General features: G+C 40.2%; 1 protein-coding gene across 2 annotated transcripts in view; it reads left to right on the top strand.

Moving 5' to 3' along the window:
- Positions 1-23,470, top strand: part of LOC114661543 (mitochondrial ornithine transporter 1-like) — a 58,746-nt gene extending 35,276 nt beyond the window's left edge. For both annotated transcript variants that reach the window (XM_028814676.2, XM_051935216.1), the window contains exons 3-7: positions 4,748-5,006; positions 6,927-7,067; positions 11,335-11,507; positions 15,321-15,479; positions 22,908-23,470. In XM_028814676.2, the coding sequence (XP_028670509.1) occupies positions 4,748-5,006; positions 6,927-7,067; positions 11,335-11,507; positions 15,321-15,479; positions 22,908-23,029 (854 nt within the window). In that variant the 3' untranslated portion in view covers positions 23,030-23,470. The remainder of the gene's footprint in view (positions 1-4,747; positions 5,007-6,926; positions 7,068-11,334; positions 11,508-15,320; positions 15,480-22,907) is intronic.
- Positions 23,471-25,493: the final 2,023 nt, after the last annotated feature.

Below are 25,493 nucleotides of genomic sequence, written 5' to 3' on the forward strand. Positions count from 1 at the left end.
CAGCATTGTTGGGTTTGCTAGTAGATAGATAGATAGATAGATACTTTATTAATCCCAGGGGGAAATTCACATACTCCAGCAGCAAAAAATATTAAATTAAAGAGTAATAAAAAATGCAGGTAAAAAACAGACAATAACTTGAATAATGTTCGTTTACCCCCTCTGGTGGAATTGAAGAGTCGCATAGTTTGGGGGAGGAATGATCTTCTCAGTCTGTCAGTGGAGCAGGACAGTGACAGCAGTCTGTCGCTGAAACTGCTCCTCTGTCTGGAGATGACACTGTTTAATGGATGTAGTGGATTCTCCATAATTGATAGGAGCCTGCTGAGTGCCCGTTGCTCTGCTACGGATGTCAAACCGTCCAGCTCTATGCCAACAATAGAGCCTGCCTTCCTCACCAGTTTGTCCAGGCGTGAGGCATCCTTCTTCTTAATGCTGCCTCCCCAGCACACCACTGCGTAGAAGAGGGTGCTCGCCACAACTGTCTGATAGAACATCTGCAGCATTTTACTGCAGATGTTGAAGGATGCCAGTCTTCTAAGGAAGTACAGGCGGCTCTGTCCTTTCTTGCACAGAGAATCAGTATTGGCAGTCCAGTCCAATTTATCGTCCAGCTGCACTCCCAGGTATTTATAGGTCTGCACCCTCTGCACACAGTCACCTCTGATGATCACGGGGTCCATGAGGGGCCTGGGTCTCCTAAAATCCACCACCAGTTCCTTGGTTTTGCTGGTGTTCAGTTGTAGGTGGTTTAAGTCGCACCATTTAACAAAGTCCTTGATGAGGTTTCTATACTCCTCCTCCTGCCCACTCCTGATGCAGCCCACGATAGCAGTGTCGTCAGCAAACTTTTGCATGTGGCAGGACTCCGAGTTATATTGGAAGTCCGATGTATATAGGCTGAACAGGACCGGAGAAAGTACAGTCCCCTGCAGCGCTCCTGTGTTGCTGACCACAATGTCAGATCTGCAATTCCCGAGACGCACATACTGAGGTCTGTTTGTAAGAACAGTGACTTTGTTTACAAAACTTTTCTCTAGAAATTTACAGTGTGGCAGTTGGTGGTGGGATTTTTATTCTCTCAAAAAGATATGACTTGTTATGCTTTGCAAGGCCAATTTGTTGGATGTGCCACCATCATTCCATCCTTATCAGCAAGCTGGTTGAGGCCTAACTGCCCCATCTCACCATCTATTCATCAGAGAGCAGCAGCAGCAACACCACCACCACCACCAGCCATTTTAGTGATAATCTGTTGGATGTGTGGAGTTTTTTTCCAGCCTCAGTGACACTGTCAGACACAGGGTGTTGGCAGCAGCAGTCGCCACCAGAGGCTGAAAAGCACAGTGAAGAGACCACCTCAGGTCCATTGGCACACTTCAGTCTATGCACACTGATGAATATGGAGTTCTGGGTCACAAGCTTGCTCGGTAAGTTCTGTAAATGCCATGCTGTTTGGTTTCCAGCACACTTTCTAAACAGGCTGGTAGTGTTGCAGGTGGGGTCTGTCTGTTAGACTGACATCCCTAGAAATGGGGGTGGCGGATCAGTGGAGATTTCCAGTCCTGTACTTCTAATTGCAGGGGCTTGATGGGTCCTTGTCTCTTACTCTCCCTTCTGGTTTTCTGTAACTTATATGTGAATTGGGCTTGTGGTGGCCAGGCCTTGGTGTATTCATGCTTCCTGTTCCTGTTTGCAATACATTTTACTGTTTTGATTTTACATTTTATCACTGTTGGGTGTATCGGTGGGAGATAAAGCTCAGTAAATTCATTTTTCTACTTCCTGTTGCCACGATTTGCAAGAAATGTCACTGTTCTGATATTTAATTCAGTTACTTAAATCTCAGGGAAGTGCAGTGGTTAGTACTGCTGCCTCACAGCTCAGGTCACATTTATAGTCACAATCGGTCCAGTGTGGATGGAGGATGGTTCCCTAACTGTTAGGGACACTTAAAAGATCTTTGCACCATTACAGTCCACTCAAAACTAATGTAGTTCTTCTTCCCTACTGTCTTCAATGCATTTTGCCAAGTTAAGCGAAACTCCTGACCCTTTCCCAAATTTTGCCAAACCTGACCTAGAAAGAATTCAGCAGGGTTCTCTCATCAATATCCATGACATCTGAAACTTTGAAGAGAATAAGAAAACACAAGTGAGACAATAATTGCAGCAATTTGGCCTTTGTTAACCAATATTCATATCTCACATAAATCCTCCTTCCTTCTAGGACCAGGATCAGTTATGTGAAAGACGGACAGTACTTTATTTGTCCCAAGGGGACCAAAGTTCATTAAATTTTGTATCAAACAGCAGCAACAATCCAGTCATACACATAAAGATGGGGGGGGGGGGGGGGGGGGAGAATGTCAGACTTAGATAATAAGAGAGCAATTACAGTGATGCGTTATGCAAGCATATTGCTGTTGGTATAAAGGAGCCCCCATAGTGTTTCTACACACGTCAGCTGAATAATTCATTGGTTGAAAGTCTTCAGTGTTAGTGTGGCAGAGAGAGGATGTGCCTCATTGTTCATAATGACACACTTAGTCACTCCGCTACTACCTCTAGGGGGTCCAGAGAGCGTCATATAACTGAAGCTGCCACCTTATTCAGTTTGTTCATTTGGCGGGCCTCTCCTGAAGTGAAATTCATACTGGCCGTCAGAGTTGTAGAAGTGCTAAGAAAGCCCATGGCTGTCAACAAGGGGCCTGCTATTTTTTCACGCTGGTTCACATTAAAGAACAACCACAGGCGAAATAATCATGGGTGTAGCTCAAGTCAAATTCACACTTGAATGCAGAAAGAAGGTGATAGCAGTTGAAAGTCGCTCTTTACCAATGGCCGTCATCCAGTTTGACTATTTGAGGAGTAAACACTGACCTATCTGGAAATGCAAAGCTGGTGTTGAAGAGGCCAAGGAGACTTCTGGCTGGAATTAACCATAGAGATTCAGTTCTTATGTGAATAATCTTTATTCAGTTTTCTGTACAGTTTAATTTCACTTGTAACTTATTCTATTAGCGATTTAGTGACAAACCAATTATATCATTAAATACAAGAGTACATAGTGGATGAGAAGTAGCATAGGACTACAGAAGTTTCACCTGTTCTGACCCATTGATTCTTCTGCATGCAAGCATCGTGGATTTGAAGTTTTTGTGAGCCACTCCAAGGAGCCAGTGTAGTGATAAGAAAAGGATGATTTGTGTCTGCTTCTGTTGGTAGAATACCAAACATGCTGCTGCATTTTGAATCCTCTACACTGGCTTGGTGACACATGCCAGTACTCATGCCAGCAGAGAGTTACAGTAGTCTAGACATGACTAAAGCAAAGCCTGGACCAGAAGTTGTGCTGCACACTCTTGGATTTGGTCTGATCTTGCAGATGATGTATAGAGTGAATCTACAAGACTGAGAGAGTATTGCAACATGGTTAGTGAAGGATGTCCATCATTCACCAGCCCAAGGCTGCATACAGACTTATCCAGGTTGCAATAACAGTGAGACATGCAGAGATTCTGATAGATTGTGGTCATCTGGAGGGGATGGCAGGTACAGCAGAGTATCATTGGCATAGCACTGATATGAGAAACCATGTAACAGGGGGCCAAGTGAAGATGTGTATAGAGAGAAGAGGAGAGGGTCTGGCACCAATCAATCATTAGGACACCATTGTGCTTGCCTGGTGCCCCCTTTACATCTCCATTCACCAGGACACATTGTAAGGTGTGCACAAAAATGTAGGACTCGAACCATCTGAAGGCAGTCCCAGTGATGTAAGGGCCAGAGACTGTGGCAAGGAGGGTCTTTACATGTAAAGCTGGGTGGTAGTGGGAAAACTGCCATCAAATGTGCAGGGAATAGGCAGGGTAGTGTGCCCTACACATAGGAGTGTGGATCAGTCATTCAGGGTTTTTTTTTTTTCCTCCATAAATTAACATTAGTAGCTTATACACAGTAAGCACAACTGTGATATAAAGGGAACTCGGGGGAGTCAAATTTAAAGAATGCACAGAAAAGACAAAGAGCTTGAAAATGTACCTGTCCTGTGCTATTCAAATCGAAGACCACTGCAAAGAAGGGTATAGTGCAACGCCACGATGCACAGCAGTGACCCACCCAGCAGCTAATTGTAGTAATCAAGACTGGCACACTGAGATCGCTTCAAACTGGTGAGCCTGGCAACACCCTTCAAATTTAAGGGACAACATTTAAAAAGTCAAACTGCAGGAGGCAGTTGAGTCAGAATTTGGGGATTTAGATAGAGAATTACAAATTAATCTAGGAGGGAGTTCTACAGAGTAAGTGGCATTAAACTGGATAAATTGTGTTGTGTGTTTGAATTGTGTACTAGGAATGTACTCCATATGCAGCATTGTTTGGTATTCCAGAGAAAATGCAGCAGATCTGCTCTAGAGGCAGGTCATTTAACAGTCCAAAAGTTATTTCTAAATCTTTTTGTGTTGGTTTCTGTGCTGTCTTTGCTTTTCCAGGTACCCCTTGATTCATCCAACTGCCACTGGGAGTCGTTTTCACTTTAGGAATTTTTTTCCGGTCTTGTTCCCTAAAGACTTGTATTAGTGCGCCGCCCTCTGGACAGTAACCCTCATGTTGGCCCCAAATCTGTGAAACTTAAAGTACACAAATTTGTTAAACCAGAACATTGCCATAAATACAAAAAACTACAATTCTTCATCAGTAGCATCTTTAAAATGATTTATATTTATTATTTGCTCCCTCTGTAGGTGGTGTTGCTTGCGTTGTAAGTGGACAACCATTTGATACAGTAAAGGTGAAAATGCAGACCTTTCCCACTATGTATAGAGGCTTTCTGGATTGTTCCGTGAAGACCTACAGACATGATGGGCTGAATGGGCTGTTTAAAGGAACAATGCCCGCCCTTCTAGCTAATGTGGCTGAGAATGCCATTCTCTTTGCTTGCTATGGCTTTTGTCAACAGTTCACTCGGCGCCTCTTCGGTTTGGAGAACACGTCAGAACTCAGGTAAGGAAAATGATGGAGCTCGTTTTGAGAAGACCCTTTAAAAATAGGCTATCATGAAAAGGAAAAGTAAACGAGTGCAACGTATAAGAATGCAAAGGTGCATAAAGGTCAATCAGGACTTCTTGGTGTGCTTGTGCCTCTGTATGTGAGATTTCTTTTGTCAGTCCATGTAATTTAAAGCTAAACTGGTGTGCTTTCTGTGTTCTGAGGTTACAAATGGGTTCCTCAGGGGGACTTCAGCGTCTTGTCAAGTGCTGTGATGTGGGTATGATCTATAATGGACTGCCATCCAACCCAAATTATTGTTGTAGAGGAAAAGGCAGGTTTGCAAAATGGACATTAAGTTTCAAATCTCTGTAGAGAAAAGTCAAGGAAAATGACACCTTTTATTGGCTAACTAAAAAGATTACAATATGCAAGCTTTCGAGGCAACTCGGGCCCCTTCTTCAGGCAAGATGTAATCGAAAGCTTGCATATTGTAATCTTTTTAGTTAGCCAATAAAAGGTATCATTTTCCTTGACTTTTCTCTACATTCATAATGGCTAACATGGTGCAACACCCTAGTACTACAAATCTCTGTAGAAGATTCTTCTACACCCCAAAATAGTATGCATGTTCATTTGACTGGCTGTAAATTGACCTAGCTTACATTTCATGTCCGGTTGATCCCTGCCCTTGCATTTAACTTGCAGAAATCCGCCTCGGCCTCCTGAGATGTAGACATCTCAATCTACAATGGAAATTCATGCATTCATTTATCCAGGCCTGCTTAGTGCAATACAGAGTTTGCATTGAGTAGGAATGTTCTAGAGAGAGATGGGACACCAGCCTGTTACACGGACACTTTAGGGTTACTGATTAAGCCATCATGCAGGTCTTTGGGATGAGGGTGTGTGTTCTGTCCAGAGTGTGACATTCACCCAGATCTTACAACTCTTAATTTCAGTTATGCCCATAATGGTGCACACCTAACGCCAAATACTACAAAATATGTAGCTTTAATGATGAAGATGGTAACAGTCTTCACTCATTCTGGCTTTCAAAATTGTTCAACACTGATTCAGAACTTGGGGGGTTTGTCCCAGTCACAATTTGGGTTGCCTAGCAGTTTGTCTGTGGGTGAACTTCAAAGCCATTACCATGGGTTCCTCACTTAAAACTCCTTTGTAAGAAGAATGGAGGCAAGAGTGGACTATTCAAAAAAAGGTGTGATGAACACTTCAAGCTGAGACTCTGTTTAAATATGAAGCACAAGAAAATTGAGATTAAGAGCTCTCTGAGAACTGAAAACCAGCATCCTGGAAAGTTTGCAATTCCTCTGCTAGTATTGTTACTCTAAATTACAGTGTTGTTAGGTTAATTTTTTTTTTTCATTGTGCTGAAATGTCCTTAAGAAGCAAATCTGAGCACCAAGTCCCATTGGACTTTAGATGTGGATCTCATAAAGCACATGTTAGCTTTGTTTTCTCTTTCATGGGATGTAGTTGAGGAATGAATGCAATGTGATCAACATATTCATGTAAATCATTACAACTCTCATAAATCTATTGCTTCTTCTGGATGCCACCCATCTGGCTTAATGCCACCCATTATTTTTGAGTGTTATTGTTTTCAACATCCCAAAGACATGAGTGTTCGGGCAGTTGGCAGCTTCCAATATGCTGTGATAGCCTGCTGAACCATCCTGATGACCTTTCATTCCCAGTGGGTTGAGTGAGATTAGTTAATGGAAGGAAGGTCATGTAGTTTTGCTATAAGTGAATATAAAATATGTGCCATCTAAATGTCCAGTTTTTTCCTACATGTTTGCTAGAAGGTTTCACATTAGTGGATTTTTTCTTTTAATCTGGGGTGATGGGGCTATGACCCAAACTTAAAATTCTTCAGCATTCTAACTTGTATTTTTTCTACTCCTTCAGTGATGTACAGAGTGCATTTGCAGGCTCCCTCGCCTCAGTGTTCTCGTCACTTGCACTGTGTCCCACGGAGCTAGTCAAGTGTCGATTGCAGGCCTTGCATGAAATGAAGGAGGCTGGCAAAACGTCTTTAGCCTGTCGAATGTAAGTAACATGTCATCCTGGTATTCCACCTGCTTGGCCTTTTTTCAGAAGTGAGCTGCCAGCTGAGTTAATGTGGTTACAAGGATTAACTCCCTTTTGTTTTTTTTCCCCCCACTTTGAGACTACTGGGGGGAGAACCTTCGGTGGAGCACAAAAAATATCAAGGCAATGTTTGATAGTTTAAGCTTATTCGAACTTGGGTGATGCAACACCAATGCCCCGAAACACCAGAGCAAATCTATAGCAGAACAGCTTAAACAGAAGAAAACTGGTGTTCTGGAATAGCCAAGTCAGAGTTCAGTGAGACCTCAGTGAGACCTGAGGTGCTGAAGAGAGAGATGTTCAAAAAAAAAAAAAAAATTGAAATATCAATGGACTTGAAACAGTTTTGCAAGAAGGAAGCGTTTAAGAATTGATCATGCACGTCTGATGAGAAGCTACAGGAAATGTTTGTTGGTGGATATTGCTGCTGAAGGATCTATCAGTTATTGAAATAGAGAGGTTTACAGACTTCACCCCATCTTCATTTTTTTTTGGTTTTTCCCCCATGTGCTTTCCTTAATTTTTTTTAATACCTAATGAAGTGATAAGGGGTGGCACTTAATAAACAATTATGACTCTCAGGAGCGACTGCTATTGGAGGTGCCATTGCGTTACAGATAACACCTGCTTGATATAGCTATTTGCTTCAGTATTATAATTTGCTACATTCATTAAATAAAATATATCCACCTTCTTGAAGATACATTTTTGTAAAGTATCAACAGACAAACTAAATGAACTGAGAACATTAGTGAACATAACTGAACGTTAGTTAAGCCTCGTTTCTTCCTCTATTCCATGGAGTAGAGTCTGTCCTCGGGAGAGTAGCTATGTGCTACACGTTTGCTGAACTTGTAAGAACTTCTCTGTACATATGACAATACTACTGCTACTGTTACCCTGTGAATGTTTAAACAACCTGTTCAGTATTTACAACACTAGTACAGTGGTTTGCCTTCAATTAGTTTAAGCAGATTGTGTTTGTCTATTTGTCACTTAACTGAAGAATAAACCACATTCTTAGGAGAAGTGAGGAGCAAAATATGTTATGATTTGTACAGTTTTCTGAAACTGCCGCTAAACTGTTTCACAGGTGATTTCGCAATAGCAAAACTTTGTGTTTACCTGAATCTCTTTTCTTCAGCCATGCATGCATGTAGCCAATCAGTTCTACTTATGCCTCTCATTCACATCATCGCAGAGGTGTGCAATGCATTTCTCTAAAATGAGATATCACAATCCACTCCCCTTTTCCCCAAGATGCACCATGCTAAGTCATGCTGTTTGCCAGCGATGGCGCTTTGCTGTTTGTTGATTCCAGCAGAAGGAGGTTTAGCACATTCTCTCTCCAAGAACTGTGCAGCTTCATGTTTCTTTTCTGTCTCTGATGCAGCCTTAGAATTGCAATCCCCAAGACTGTCGTCATACCTGGGAAAGTGGGACTGAATCGTACCTGATGAACATGTCTGGCGGCTCAACAAAATGTCCACACATGACAGAAAATGAGTCTGTTGACTCCCTACTAGTGATCTTTATCTAAATACTAAATAACAGGATGATGTACTGTATGTGGAATTAATGCATGTAAATGATTCAAGATTGGAGACAAAAAGAAAGATGTTTAGTTCCTATGGCATGAATTTCACTAGAAGTAAAGCGCAGTTTATTTTGTAAACTTTTTGGCAAAATTAAAACGCAATTTCACTGCAAATTGTTTTGATGTTAACTATTTATAAGTAGTAAGTACAGTAATTCCGAAGGGTTTACAAACCTCATGAATGGTGTATTTACATAAAATGTATTAATCCCAAGAAGAAATTCAGATGCATACAGAAACAGGGAAAAAAAAAACAAAAGTCAAGGACAAATAATACAGCCAATAAATGAGTACAGTTATATTGTGCAGCAAGTTCAAAATGAACTTAACGAATACATTGGGAGAAGGCATTGTATTGCCCGATAGCAGTGGACAGAAAAGACCCCAGTGGTGCATCTTAGCACACCTTGGTGGAATGAACCTGTGGCTGAAAGTGCTCTAAGAGAGCTCCTCATAGAGATTTTTTTCATGATGCCATCTAGTTTTTCCACCATTGTTTTTTTCTAGTGGTACTTCCAGTGTATCCAGGGTTTGCCAGGTGATGGAGCAGGTTTTCCTGACAAGTTTCTTCAGGCCTTGTTTCTTTAGAGCTGAAGTTGCTTCCCCAGGAGAGCATAGCATAGAACACCATGCTGGCTACTTTGGACTGGTAGAACATTTCATACATATTAAATAATGCCTCAAGATTATTGACCCTTTTGTACGCATACCTTGTAAGAATAATGATTTTTAGGATTCAAACCGAACTAGTGATCATAATTTAATTGTTTATTCTGATTAAGTGTACTTTCAACTATGATCCCAAGCATTATTATTTGCAAATGAATAAAACAAATAATAATATACAAAATACACATTGGATTGAGAAATATACAGGGTGGTCTTACATCAAGATTCCAGCTGTTCTAAGTCAGTATTCTGAATGTGTCTACAAACAGGGGGTGTCTGAGGTGTAAGCAAACGCTATGAAGTTTTAATTTCCCCACACCACACCACTGTAATTTTATAGCATCTTTTGGCACTTATAATTTTCCAGGGTACTCTTCGTATGTGATATCTGGTGTGTGTGTGAGAACTGATGAGAAAAGAACAGGCTATTCAGCCCAACAAAGCTTGTCAGTCCTATCCACTTAATTCTTCCACAATAACATCAAATCAAGTTTTGAAGGTCCCTGAAGTCCTACTGTCTACCACACTACGTGGTAGCTTATCCATGTGTCTAAAGTTCTGTCTGTAAAGAAAAACTTCTTAATGTTTGTGCGAAATTTACCCTTAACGTATTTTCAACCATGTCCCCTAAAATAACAGTTTCAATCCACTGGACTAATTCCCTTCATAATTTTAAACATGTCTTCTCTTAATAGTCTTTTACTTAAACTGGAAAGGCTCAGCTCTTTTAATCTTTCTTCATAACTTATCCCCCGTAGCCCTGGAATCCGCCTAGTTGCTCTTCTCTGGACCCTTTTTTGCAGCCCAAGAGACCAAAATTGTACACAGTACTCTAGATAAGGCCATACCAGTGCGCTATAAAGCCTGAACACATGGGCATTTTTAACAAATATTGTCATAAATGGTATTCCATATTGAATAGTAAGTACAACATTATATGAATGGCAATTATGAAATAATCACATGCAAAGGTACTGTGTTTTTCACAATTCATTTGTAATGAAACAAGTCATCTAATTATTATGAAATGTGAGTATTTTATAACAATTACATGTTTTATTTCAAAATGGCATTTTTAAAGACCATTTTTATTTCACAGTGCAATTTTTCCAAACAAGAGATTTCCAAATAGCTAAAAATGTGATGGGTCCAACTGCAGTCTACAATACATGTGACGAAGAATATGGGAGGCCCACATCATCAGTCACAAAATGACCTTCAGATCTTACCTAATGTGGGACACCTACCCTCCACCAGTGGCGTAGCGTAGTGGGGGCGGCAGGAGCAGCCCGCCCCGGGCGGCACTTTTAGGGGCGGCAAAATTTCACAATAAATAATAATAATATCTTGTAAAAATTTGAACTATACCTAAATAAGGGGGCGGCGGAATTTTCCTCCGCCCCGGGCGGCTGACACCCACGCTACGCTACAGCCCTCCACTCAAGTCAATGAGGCTCTTGTTATACCACCTTAATTAAAATGATTTGTTTCATGTTATATGATGCACAGTATACATTTCATTTTATTCCTGTGATATGCCTTTCATTAGTTGCATTGTTGTTTTGATTCAACTTCTTGAATAAAATATAAAGTATCTAAATTTCTAAAGGACTATGTCAAATGCAATGGTTCGATATACTGCCTCAAGACTTCAAATTTCAGGCTTCAAATCCCATTCTCACAACTCTTATTTCTTATTGGTTTGCCCCACCTGCTGCTGATCCCCTCCAGTCGTTGTCATGTTTGAGCTAGGAGAACTTCCTTTAGCCCAACAAAAGGCAGCATTGAGGCCTAGTTCAGGAGTGGTGACACCACTCCATTGCTCTTTAGCTGTGTTCCTCTGTGTTTTTAAGGGGGTGTCTCAGTCTACTGACACTCCTGTTTGATTTACTACCACAGTTAGTCCTTTAACTGAAATGGAATGCGCAAAGTGTATTGATTTTTTTTTTTTCTCTTTAGATCCACGTGGTCAATTGTCAGAAGTATACTGAGAACTGAAGGACTCCAAGGGTTTTTCCAAGGAATGACGAGCACTTGGCTGAGGGAGGTGCCAGGATATTTTTTCTTCTTTGGTGGCTATGAATTATGCAGGTCCTTTTTCACAAAGCCAGGCCAGACCAAAGATGAGCTAGGTAAGGGATCTGTTGTAACGCGTAATGTGCTCAACATTTTTTGGGGGGGCATGGGGGGGGGGGGGGCATTCCTTCATTCCCTCATTTCCTTCTGAATTTCAATATTTTTGTTAAATGAAAAATCATGCATTTCTGATGTTGAAAGCTTAAACTGAACACAGTTACTGGAGAAAGAAGTAAAAAAAGGCAAAGATAAATAATTTAAACCTAATTTTTTTAATTTCTTTTTACAACGCTTTATTCACATTTGAGACTGAATTTGTTTTATACTGCACTGTAAGCTTCTATCATTTATTTGAAATAAGATATCTGATGATAGGTTGAAGTGGGAAACAGGAAGTGCTCCATGTTTCACCTTTTTCACCTACACATGGAAGTTTCAAGATGGATATATTTTAAGCATGAAGATCAAATGGGGGGGGGGGGGGGGTCGTCCCAGGAGAAAAATTGGATTCAAAAAGTATTCACACTTCACTTTCAGTGCACTTTGTTTTATAGATTTTATTTTTTAACAGATAAATTTGCCATTTTTGCCCATCAATCTATACTCAATAACTCTTAGACGAGAAAGTGACATATTTTCAGAACTGCTTAAAAATTTATGAAAAATCAAAAACTGAAATATCTCCTTTATACAAGTACTGATATCCTTAACCCTTTTAGGGCGGATGTCAACTTTTGTCAACAGGAGGGGTTGAGGGCGCATGTCGACAAAAGTCTACATCCAGGGGTAGAGGGCAAAAATCAGCTGTTAATGGCGACAAAACACACTGTTACGTCACAGGCATTCCCGCTCTGCTTGGAGGAATGTTAGACTCATTGACTCGGCATCTGATCCTTGTGTGTGTGACATACGAAATGTAAACAAATGCAAACAAAGGCAAGATGGCATCGACAACTCACAAGGGAGTGAAGCGTGTGCAGAAAAGAAAATACTGAGCAGATGATGTTTTGAGCATTATCGTGGAGTCGGACTCTGATTTTTCAGAATCTGATTTTGTTGACAGTGATCAGGAGATTGAGCAAGAGAGTGAGGAACTAGCCGATGCTGTCCCAGCTGATTGGCTGCCAGCTGAGCGCATTTGCGCAGCCGACACGCCTACGGCAAGGTTCGTGTGGGAGGAATACCCAGACATTAATCCGTGGGAGCCAAACTGGCTACCGGACTTCACAAGACAGCATGGCTTGCTGTTGGACTTGACAGATTACCAGCCGCTGGACTACTTAAGGCTGCAATATCCTGATGCTGCTTTTCAGCTACTGTCAAATGAGACAAACAGGTATGCAGAGCAATTTTTTTGAATCGTGGGCTGCACTTACACCGCATTCTCGTTTTTCAAAGTGGAAACCCACAACAAAAGACTAGATGAAGGGCTTTGTGGCATTACAAACAGATGGGACTAGACTGGTGATATAACTTCAGGGAGCATTGGTCCAAACGTGCTTTGTCCCCTGGTGTCTTTGGACAGGTTATGCCGTGTGATAGGTACGTGCTGCTGCAAAGTTTTATTCACTTCTGTGGTAACCAGAAGCAAATCCCAAGGGGTGAGCCAGGCTATAACCCCATGTATAAAGTTCAGCCCCTGTTTGACATTGTGGAACCAACATATAAACAATTTTATCAGCCTGGCTGTGATTTGTCTGTGCATGAATCTATGATAAAATACAAGAGACGTCAATATATGCCAGACAAGCTCACAAAGTATGGCATAAAGGATTTTGTACTGGCAGAAGCAAACACTGGTAATTACATATACAGGAAAGTATTTTTTCAAAGAGAGAACTGTCCCTTGACAAGTCAGGTTGTGCTGGAGCTGCTTCAGGGCTATGAACATTTGGGTCATGTTGTGTACATTGACATTTTTTATGCATCACCAGAATTGTTCATGGAGCTACAGAGCAGGGAAATTGGAGCTTGTGGCACAGTGAGGGTGAACAAGAGAAACATGTCTTCACAGCTGAAGCCAGACAGGCTGAAGAGGAAAAGAGGTGACAATCCGGTTTTCATGTGGGCGGAAAACTTGGTGGCATTGGCATGGCACAATGTCAAACGGGTGACTTGTCTCTCTACAGTACACACTAACAATACATGTGAGAAGGTGCAGCAACAGACAATTGAAAAGGAAGCACCAGTGCAACACACATTGTAAGCAGTGCAATGTGGCAATGCATGCAATTGGCTGCTTTGAGCAATATCATACTTGTATGTGAAATCGTATAGTATGCAGGCTCATACAACATGCAAGACAGTAACATTTGTCAAAAGTAATTATTTTTTGCTGATTTGATATGTTAAACCATAGACCAAAGACTTGACCTGAAGCTACTTCCGTATTATCCTAGCGCTATCCTTTTGGTCATTGTTATATTGAAAGGTGAGCTGTTGCCCCATCCGAGGTCTGCATTCTCTTTATTTGACTGCATTCCATCCCTTAATTCCGACCTATCTCTCTGCTGTTTCTACTGAGAAGCACCACTGTAGCATCAAGCTGCCATCACCGACATGCTTCACCACAGGGATGGTATTAAGCAGGTGATGAGCAGACATAGTGCTTGGAGTTCTGCCCAAAGAGATTGTTATGTATATGTAAAAATTTAATACTAAATATAAGTTCTATTTAATGTTTCAAATAATTGCATTGAATGTGTTATGTGCCTGCACCCTGGTATTAAGGTGCACGTTACAGCCGGAACTTGTTTATATACATAAAATGGTGGAAGTTTGGTAATTGCCGTATTTGTGTCTTTCTTTATTAACTTACTATTATACTGTTGGTTTACGTGTAAAAACACAACAGAGATCAATTTTTGTCTTGTCGGACCACATCGTCCTTGGGTTCTCTGAGTCTTTAATTGGTAAACTTCAAAAAGGTTTTAATATGTATTTGGTTGAAGGAGTGCTGTTCAGATTGAAAATCCTGATGGAAGGACATCAATCTCATCAGAGGACTTCTGAAGCTCTGTTAGAAAGACCACTGGGTCCACGGTCACTTCCTTGACTAAGGCTCTTCCCATTTACTCAGTTTGGTCAGATGGCCAACTGTATGAAGAGTTGCTTTCGTTCCAGACTACTTGCGTTTCACAATTATTGAGGCCAGTGTGCTCATGGAAACACAGAAAGCTATAGAAATAGTTTTATACCCTTGCCTTGATCTATGCCTCCCCACAATTTGATCTACAGAGTATCTTGGATTTACGGCTTGTTTTTTGTCCTGACATGCATTGTGAATTGTAGAACCTTCAATACACAGGTGTGCCCCTGTTCAAATGATGGACTCCAGTCAAGTTCTAGAAACATCTCAAGGAGAATTCAAGCAATCGGGGATGTACATGACCACAGTTTGGAATACCACAGCAAAGGGTCTGAGTGCATCTATGAGTGAGAGGTTTCAGTTTTTGATTTACAAACCTTTCTGAAAACATGGTTGATAAGCAAATTTAAAATTAAACTTTGTGTTGTAGATTTTTGGGAGGGGTCTGAATACTTTCTGTATCCATTGTAGCCTCCTGTCAAACAAACAATGCAGAGGGGTTGTGAGAACTGACTGCTGGTATGCATGGACATTCACCCGGGACTTCATACAGCAAATCATAGAAGTGCCGGTGCAGATGACCAGTGAGTGCTTACCCACTTCAAGAACTGCAGCCCACCTCGTCTTGTCTTTCTGTAATTTCTTTTCAAATACAAATCTGTTTGTTTAGAGCTTTTAGGAAAGCCAGCTGAATAACGGAGTGACACATTTCAAAAGTGTGCTGCAATAAACGGCCAAGGATGTGAATTCTATTTTGTGTTTTCTCTCTCTTCATCCTTAGGAGCAATACCTTTAGTTGTGAGTGGTGGAGTTGGAGGAGTCTTCTTCTGGCTTGCTGTCTATCCGATAGATTCTGTAAAATCTCGAATTCAAGTCATGTCAATGTCAGGCAGACAAAATGGATTTCTTTTCTCCTTCATTAACATCATGAAAACAGAAGGTGCGTTTGTAACGTAACAGAGCCTGGAATGGGGTGGGGGGGACTTGTGATGAACCGAATTGTGAAACGAGGAGTCTAATGTTCATACTGTTAGACATTTTTAAAGATTTTTTTTTTTGGTGCAATGTGTTTTTTTTTTTTTGTTTTTTTTTGCATAAAATAGATCATTTTGTATTATAAAATATGTGATTATTATTCTAGTAATGTCTTTGTGTTATCAATTTTTTTTTTTTGGGGGGGGGGGGTTTGGATTTGAGTCTTAGGTGCTGTCATTTTTCCATGTAGGTTTCCATAGTAGATGTTACACTGTTTGTTTGTTGCTATCAATACAAGTATCATATGACACTTACAGAGGTCATGTGACCTAAGGGTATCTTACAGTATTTTACACATTTCGTGAACAATCTGAGGTGGCGAGTGAAGTGTGGTGAAGCATTTTTTTAATTTGTTCTTGCCCTGCAAATGAGTCAGTAGTTGTAATTCTGTTTTGTTGTAGCGTTATGTAGAATCAGTGTGGTGGAGCCTATTTAACTTTACTTTAGCCAAGTTACTTCAAATTTGAGATTAATGCTGTTTAAGTACATTGCCTTGTGGAATCACGTACTTTACATTTGTAACATTAAGCTAACGTTAGTGTAACCTCATCCTGCAAATCGGGGAGTGGCATTTTATTTTGTTAGTAGAGTTGTAAAGTGCATGCATAAGATTTCAAGACTTCATTAAATTACTACATTAAGTTAACTTAAGAATTTGTGCTAACTGGTGAACACACACGAGGTTAGATAAATGTAGCTAATGTTGCTCTCCCTGTATTAACATACCAATATGGCGTTCTTGTAATATAACATTGCAGCATGGTCATTCTCATGACCTCCTTTTCGACTTTCTCTCTGGTTGTTTGCTAGTAATGTTATCCAAGAGTGCTAACCTTTAAATGTTAAAGCAACAACATTTATTTATATAGCACATTTTCATACAAATAATGTAGCTCAAAGTGCTTTACATGATGAAGAAAGAGGGAAAAAAAAAAAGACAAAATAAGAGAACACTAATTAACATAGAATAAAAGTAAGGTCCGATGGCCAGGGAGGACAGAAAAAACAAAACTCCAGACGGCTGGAGAAAAAAAGCAAAATCTGCAAGGGGTACCAGGCCATGAGACCACCCAGCCTTCTCTAGGCATTCTACCTAACATAAATGACCTCAATCAGTCCTCATTGTATTCAGGGTTCTCATGGAAGGACAATTTGGCAAGGAGCATTAGATTGAAGCATGTTCTAGCAGAACCACTAAGCAGCAATTGTTTCCATTTCAAGTGATAAACATCTTACCTGAAGAAGGGGTCTGAGTTGCCTTGAAATCTTGCACATTGTAATATTTTTAGTTAACCAATAAAAGGTGTCATTTTGCTTGACTTCTTACTACATTCATAAAGGCTAACATGGTACAACACCCTAGTATTAAAGTTATAAACATAAAGGTTTTATCCCATTTTATTAAAAACAGTAGTAAACTATAAAACTTAGAAACATTAAGGTGCTGTTAATTTTACAGTAAATTTCTGGAAACCCTGCCATTTTTACATGTAAGGTATGTTTTGATGTAGTATTAGGGTTTTGACACATGAGGATTCTGTTTCTAATGCTTGTTATATGTTAAGATTTGAATTAACAAAGAGCAAATTCATTGGCATCTTAATTTTTCTTGAAATATTTTGTGACACTGGTCATCACACCGGATATGCTGTAAATATGGTGGCAATTTCCCTCAGTTATCCCTTAGACCAGGGGTGTCGAACTCTGGGCCTGGAGGGCTGCAGTGGCTACAGGTTTTCATTCTAACCCTTTTCCTAACTAGTGAGTAGTTTTCACTGCTAATTAACTCCTTTTCCCTTCATTTCAATAGCCCTGTTTTTAAGGATTCGGTCCTCTGAATTGATTTGTTTCTTCATTAAATGGCAGCCAAACAGAAATGAGACGTGAAACGAGCCAACAGACGACCAGCTAAACTGGAATTTCAAACTACAACCAATTTCACTCCAACCAGTCTCTTAATGAGAAGCTGATTCTTGCTGTTAATTAAGCCCATTATTTAATTCAATAGCTTGTTGCTGCTCTCATTCTGCCACAGCAGACATTTCCAAATCTGTTGATTTTTCTGTTTTTTCTGTCATATGGTGGCTTGTTTGATGTCTCATTATTGTTTGGCTACTAATTAAGGAAAAAGAGACCATTAAGGGGCCTGAGTCAAGTTAATTAAAACTAAAGCAAAAGAAGTTAATTAGCAGTAAAAATGTCTCACTAATGAAGAAGATGGTTAGAATGAAAACATGCAGCCACTGCAGCCCTCGAGGACTGGAGTTTGACACCTGCGGCTTAGACAATGCAGTGTCCAAGTTCTCCTGATGTAATTAGCTTCTTTACAAAGTAGACCTCAGTGCTCGTTTTGCCTTTGACTACTGGGAAACTAACGTCTTGTCCTTCTGGATCCTGGCTGCCTGGCTTATTTGATCTCATGGTGTTGACCCCTCGCTATCTTTGTTTTACTTATCTGCCAGTCCAAGTACTCACAATGCAGCAGCTGTACTTGGAATTTTGGCCTTTGGTGTTCTGGTGCTTGTACATTCGTATATTAACCCTAGCTATATTTTGCTCTTTTTTTTATTTATTTTTTTAATATATACCCCTAAAGGCTTGAAAAAAAATCTTACTTGCAGTGCTTCATCTGATTACAGGAAACTCAATTCTAGCACACTTGAATTCTTTTTCATAAGTTCTTTAAGTGTTAATTTAACATTGACAATTCTTCTGTGTTGGAGGTGCTGTACATTTGAAGTTTTGAGCTGAATGACATTTTTTTCCTTTTGATGATCTGCTCTAAGCCATGATGTAACATCAGTCAGTCATTTTCTAACCTGCTTAGAACAGAACAGGGTCGTCGGGGCGCTGGAGCCTATCCCAGCCATCATAGGGTGCAAGGCAGAAACAAACCCTGGACAGGGCGCCAGTGTGTGAAACTAGGTCTGTACCATCAAGAAAAACACTTTTGTGCCAGTTTAAAGAGCAGGAGCAAAAGAAGAAGATGGAATGGTTGGCCTGATGTGTCCTACCTCCTGTCCTAATCAATAGGAGTCAATACTGGAGGTATTTGATAATCTGAGTAGTATAAGACTATAGTTTTCTTGATGATATTAGATTTACTGTAGATTATAGAATTTGGTGGGAGTAGATTTTGTTGAGCCCTGAGTTGTATGCTGCTGTTCTGGTAGTATGATGCCCACTTTGCCAATTTAGAATGACAGTCTCTGTAATTGCAGTCCTAAAGATGCACTGAAGACAGAAACGATAATGTTGTATACATTTTAAGCTTCAACAGCAGGAAACATGAGAGAGGGCGGTTTCTAGGTAATGGACAGGTTTCCCATGTAGTGCAATTTCTGCTGGAGACAGCACAGTAATATGCACGGCAGTAAATGTTGGTGCATTATTGTGTAGAAACTATGCAGTGTTTATTAAAAAAATCTCCACTCTGTGATGAAAAACTTTAGAATACAGTTGGCGTGCTGTGAATTACCTACATTACACAGCTGCAGACGAAACGTTGAAATGGAGCAGTGTGAAAGAGGCCTAAGGCCGTGACACTCCTTGCTAAAGCCTCCAAAAATCATCTTTTAAGCGAGTTTCATGTCTCCTGTTTACAACATTACACGCAAAACAAATTTGAGGTTCAGTTTCATGAAATATAAAATTTGGCTATTGTCACCAGTGTTTAATTTCCTTAGCGTTATGCTTTTCCCCCCCCAGAGGAGAAGAGAGTCAAAATGTTTGAATTATTTTCCACAAGAAGAAATGTTATGTGCAACAGAGAGAATTAATAATAATAATAATAATTCTTTACATTTATATAGCGCTTTTCTCACTACTCAAAGAGCTCTCCACACAGGGAGGACCCGGGAGGCGAACCCACAATCTCCTTACTACAAAGCAGCAGCATTACCACTGTGCCACATCAAGACATCAACATAAATTATAGCAGAAGCCGTATGTCTAGTGTCCACTGCTGTACTGATCCAGATTTAGTATACGTCCTTCAAGCGCCATGTTTTGAAATGGTCACCAATGCACAGCCTGATGTTGCAACTGGGACAGTAAAGTGGGTTTCTTTGCACACTTAAAATTTATTCTGTTGCTTGTGCATGAGAAGGTAGAATGTCAGCACCTGATATGCCTGATCGATTTATTGCAGACTACCACAGATTGGCTACTTTCACGTTTCCCCTGAACGACTGACTATATTGTAAACGGTGCTCAGGGCGCTAGCATCTCCCTTGTCCTTCTTGATCAGTCATTTTGCTGTTTTTGCCATGTAGCTACAATCACATCAGTGAATTTTCAGGTAATTGAATTCAGGGCGGTTAGGGTGTACAATGCCATGTGTATCAGTTTCACTATCCTGTGTCAATGTCTGATGACCAATTCATATTATCATGACTATCACTTGATTCAACTAATGTCTGTTTCAGTTTGTTATAAAACTGCCTTTACAGCTTCGCGTTTACTCACCAATGTGATTCGGTTGAACTCTCCACCCATCTAATGAATGTTGAGGAGTTACTTTAGTGTGGCAGATTGCACAGACGTATTCGTTTTCGGCAAGATGTTTTTTATCCACTAGATGGCAGCAGAATACCATCCTGAGGGTTACTTGGGCTTAACACTGTAAAAGGGGTCATTAAATATCATCCTTGAGTCTGAGTCTGGCTTAACTGTATGTAAAAATGTCAAGCCAGGAGGTTAATAAAGGGAAAAAAAGCTTTACATCCTATTGTGCTTTTCATTTGCCCTGTTTGGCGGAGGGCACTAATTGGCCTACTTTAGCTCCCACTAATCTTTTTAGCATCAGGTCCCTTCCAACACAGTATAATTGTATTGAGTATATTTCATTTCTTTGTATTAACCTTAAACCATTTTTTTTTTTTTTTAAATCACGTCTGCCCATATCTGATTATTGCTTGTGTACATTAGTAGTGAATTTGCTGTCTCATGCAGCATCTTATAATTCAGTGTAACCACCAGTGTAACCCTAACACTTGCCTTTAAGGCCAAAACTGGAACTGCACCACCTTACATATCAGCACTGGTTAAGCAGCGTGTCACTTCTCGCTCTCTCAGAACATCAAGCACTGCTCGTCTCGAACCACCCTTACTTAAAAGAAGAGGACGACATGCATCAAGACTCTTTGCAGTGTTGGCTCCTCAGTGGTGGAACGAACTTCCTCTTGCTGTACGAACAGCGGAGACCCTCACTGTCTTCAAACGTCGTCTGAAGACACACTTCTTTAAACAGCACTTGGGGGGGTAAAGTCCCCATACTTTTTTTCTACCCTTTCTCTTAAAAAAAAAAAAAAAATTGTACTAAACTTACTCTTTTCTTCTAGCATGGTTTGTGTACAACTTGGTCAGCGGTAACTTGTTTAATGACAGTAGATTTAATCCTAGCCTAAAGACTGAAGAACAGTCGTAGACTACTAAGCACTGTTGTAAGTCGCTCTGGATAAGAGCGTCTGCTAAATGTTGTAAATGTAAATTGATATATTCATTCAGATATAGGTGAACTGTAAGTTATTTATATATATATATATATATATATATATATATATATATATATATATATATATATATATACATACATATAAATTATAATATGACAAGAAAGGTGGTGCCTCTAGCACTGGCTTATGAGAAGCCCCTTTTGACCCTAATAATGCCCACTTTGACATGTCGCGTCTCCTGTCTGTAAGCCAGTTTTGCACACCATGCATCACATCCTTATTTCCTATAGTTTAATTTCCTTCCACTTAGGCGTCAGTTCAAAAGCATTTTGATAGACCAGGCATGTAATATTGTACTCTACGCTGCCATAAACTGTGTTGTGATGGCATCATTTTCATTTTTTTTTTTCCTTTGTTAGAAGTTTATGGATACAAGGTATTCAAAGGTTTAGCATATTCTGCAGGTAGAGGCTTCTCTGAAAAGCTTATTTACTCCCATTTTTGCCACCATTTTGGGGATAGTTGCGTGGTCTTTGCTATAGTAATCTCTCACATGATGCGCTGGGAGCACGAGACAGGCAATGTCATTTACTGTATAAAGGTCACCGCATGCATTCTCGGCTTATCTGAGATTTATTTAATAGCGGCTTTGCAAATCTTATCTTAGTGCAGCTCCTGGCAATAAATTTGCCCTGATTTTGATTTTTGATAAGCAATTTGGCTTCCAGTATTAGATAGATACTTTATTAATCCCAATGGGAAATTCACATTATCCAGCAGCAGCATACTGATACAATTCATAATATTAAATTAAAGATTGATAATAATGCAGGTGAAAAACACTAACTTTTGTATAATGTTAAATGTTAACGTTTACCCCCCCGGGTGGAATTGAAGAGTCGCATAGTTTGGGGGAGGAACGATCTCCTCAATCTGTCAGTGGAGCAGGACAGTGACAGCAGTCTGTCGCTGAAGCTGCTCCTCTGTCTAGAGATGACACTGTTTAGTGGATGCTGTGGATTCTCCATAATTGATAGGAGCCTGCTGAGCGCCCGTCGCTCTGCCACAGATGTTAAACTGTCCAGCTCCATGCCAACAATAGAGCCTGCCTTCCTCACCAGTTTGTCCAGGCGTGAGGTGTCTTTCTTCTTAATGCTGCCTCCCCAGCACACCACCGCGTAGAAGAGGGCACTCGCCACAACTGTCTGATAGAACATCTGCAGCATCTTATTGCACATGTTGAAGGACGCCAGCCTTCTAAGGAAGTATAGTCGGCTCTGTCCTTTCTTACACAGAGCATCAGTATTGGCAGTCCAGTCTAATTTATCATCCAATATTGACTCCTGCCTGTTATTGATCATGTCCTTTTTGTCTTGATCATTGCTGATTTTATATAAAAACTAGGGGGCAAAGCCCCCTGCTCATTTCGCTCACCCACCTCGCAACCCCCCAGGAGCGCGCTTCACTCTAGCCACTTCACGTCTCTGCCACTTCGCGTTGTGAAGGGGTTCTGGACGCACGCTAAGGAGATGCGGTCACATCAGCTGCTGGCTTGCTGCTGTGTGATCTACTTGTTGCCCTGTGTGTCGATCATTTAAAAGCCTGTACAGCAGCTGTCCTTTTAATAATAATAATAATTCATTACATTTATATAGCGCTTTTGTCTCACAGGACATTAAAGTGTCTCTGAGAAATTGTTTGTAAGTAGGGCGTGACGTGCAAGTCATCTCGCGGGACTTCAAAGTGTCTCTCCAAGATGATCACGTCTCGACCCAAGATTTTTTTATTACAATAGACAGATATATGTATATGAATAAATACATTAAAGGGCTTATCAATATTATACAAATCTAATAATGTTTTGTTTCCTTTTTCAGGTTTTTTGGCTTTATATTGTGGACTGACTGCAACTATTGTTCGAGCTTTTCCATCTAATGGAGCTCTCTTCTTAGCTTATGAATTGACAAAAAGGGCTTTAAGTCAAGTGTCTACTAGTTGAATCTGCTTTTTCACCTGACATTTGATTTTATGATGCAATCTGCAGAGAAGAATCCTACTGATCATTAAGAAGAATGACATGTATTTTTAAAAAATGAATGTATATTTATGTATATATGATTGTATTCTAGTGCTGGAAATGAAATATGACTGTCTTACAGTTCAGACAACGCTTTTTAAAATGTGCTTTGATTTTTTTTTTGTTTTGTGTGTGTGTGTGTGTGTTTTTAAATTGGAAATGAAAAATTTGAAGCGCATCCATCTCCAGCTCGATGTAAATATTTTCTTTGTTGTGTTTTCAGTAAAAAGGTACCCTTTACATTTTAAAATTGTCAATAATATTTAAACATCATAAATATTCACGTTTTCTATTTTATGCTTATGTTGAGCATTTCTAAAAATGGTTTAATATGTCAAAATAAACCTTTGTCAAATCATCCCACTGCCCATCATTTTTCATTATTATCTAGTGTGCTTCATAAAGTTTGGGACAGAGACATTTTTGTCATTGATTTACCCCGCTCTGCTCCACAGTTTAAATTTACAAATAAAAAAATTCAGATATTTGCTCACATTTTGGCCACCACATGGCAACACTTTTTTTTACATGCCCCCCTCATCTCTAGGCACCATAATGTTAAAGGTATGTGGTGTTCCAGGTGTGTGTCATAATTTCATAAGATATCTTGATTTACTTCTACCCGTTGGAGTCCGCAGTTACCAATGTTCAACATGAGGACAAGACCTGTACCAACGAAGATCAAAAAAAGCCATAATCAGGATAAAACAAGAATAAAACCATTAGAGACACATCAGTAAATCCTTAGGATGACCTAAATCAACTGTTTGGAATATCATTAAAAAGAAAGAACACCCTGGTGAGCTCAGTATAATCACAAAGGGACTGGTAGACCAAGGAAGACCTCTGCTGCTGATGACAGAAGAATCCGCACTATGGGGAAAGTAAAAGCCCCAAACTCCTGTCCGACAGATCAGAAACAGACTTCAGGAGGCATATGTGCTTGTGTCAGAGACGGCTATCAGCAGAAGACTTCATGAACAGAAACAGAGGCCACACTGTAAGATGCAGACCACTAGTTAGTCACAAGAAACAGAATGGGAAGATTAGTTTGCCAAAAAGTACTTAAAAGCAACCTGCAGAATTCTGGGAAAAAGTCTTGTGGACAGACGAGACAAAGATGAACCTGCATCAGAGTGACGACAAAAGCATAGTGTGGAGACAAAAAGGATCCAAAGCAGACCACCTCATCTGTTAAACATGGTGGGGGTGTTGTGGTTTGGGCATGTTTGGCTGTCACAGGGACTGGCACACTCATCTTCACTGATGACAGAACTGCTGATGGCAGTAGTGCAATGAATTCTGAGGTGTATAGAAACATCTGATCTGCGTAAGTTCCAGTAAATGCCTCCAAACTAACTGGACGGCTCTTCATACTACAACAAGATAATGATGTCAAACATATTGCTAAGACAACACAGGGGTTTGTCAAAGCTACAAACTTGCAAATTCTTGAATGGCCAAGCCAATCAACCAATTTAAATCCAACTGAGCATGCCTTCCATATGCTGGAGAAAAATTCAGGGGACATGCCCCCCAAATAGTCAGGAGCTGAAGATGGCTGCATTAGAGGCTTGGCAGAGCATCACCAGAGTAGATCCTCAGCAGCTAGACGTCTATGCATCAGACTTCAAGCGGTCATTACATGTAAGGATATGTGACAAAGTACTAAATATGACTGCTTTAATAGACCTGCCTTTGCTGTGTCCCAAACATTATGGCACCCTGCAGTGGGAGACCAGGTATAAAAAGTGTTGTCACTGCTGGATGCTGTGACCAAAATGTATGAAAATACCCATAAATGAGTCTGCAGTGTGCACATTAATTGCACTCATCTAAAATTACAACTCAAACTGTGGAGCAGAGGGGTAAATCAATGATAAATGTCTTAGTCTTAGAGAACAAATTACTATTCTGGCAAGATGGACAGAAGGGGAGGTGTCCATTGTAAAACTTCAGGTAGAATGGCCTTACAATGCCATAAATGAGTGTTTACACCCAGTTTGATTTTCACAGTAAATTTGGTCAGATCTTTTTGTATCTTGTAGATGTATATAGAGGAAAGTTGGGGTTGGTTTACATTAAACTTATTCTTCTTTTGACTCTTTGATAATCAAACATGCAATCTTCATTTCACGGGAGGCACCCAGAGTTGACGTCACATCTGTACTGTAGGCTTCTGGGTAGCCGTTTCCTGATAAATACCCACACATTTTGCATTAAGACTTTTCAGTGAGCTATTTGTTATCAATAGCAAGCAGAGCCATAAACACCCACAGGTTTAGCATATTTACAGCTGTTTGTCTGTGTTATGTATGGACTACACTCTTAAGTCCCAAGTATAGCACATTTTCTTCACTATCGATGAAGAATGCATCTGCTCTGT

The sequence above is a fragment of the Erpetoichthys calabaricus genome, chromosome 12, assembly GCF_900747795.2.
Source record: "Erpetoichthys calabaricus chromosome 12, fErpCal1.3, whole genome shotgun sequence".
Taxonomy (NCBI): Eukaryota; Metazoa; Chordata; class Cladistia; order Polypteriformes; family Polypteridae; genus Erpetoichthys; species Erpetoichthys calabaricus.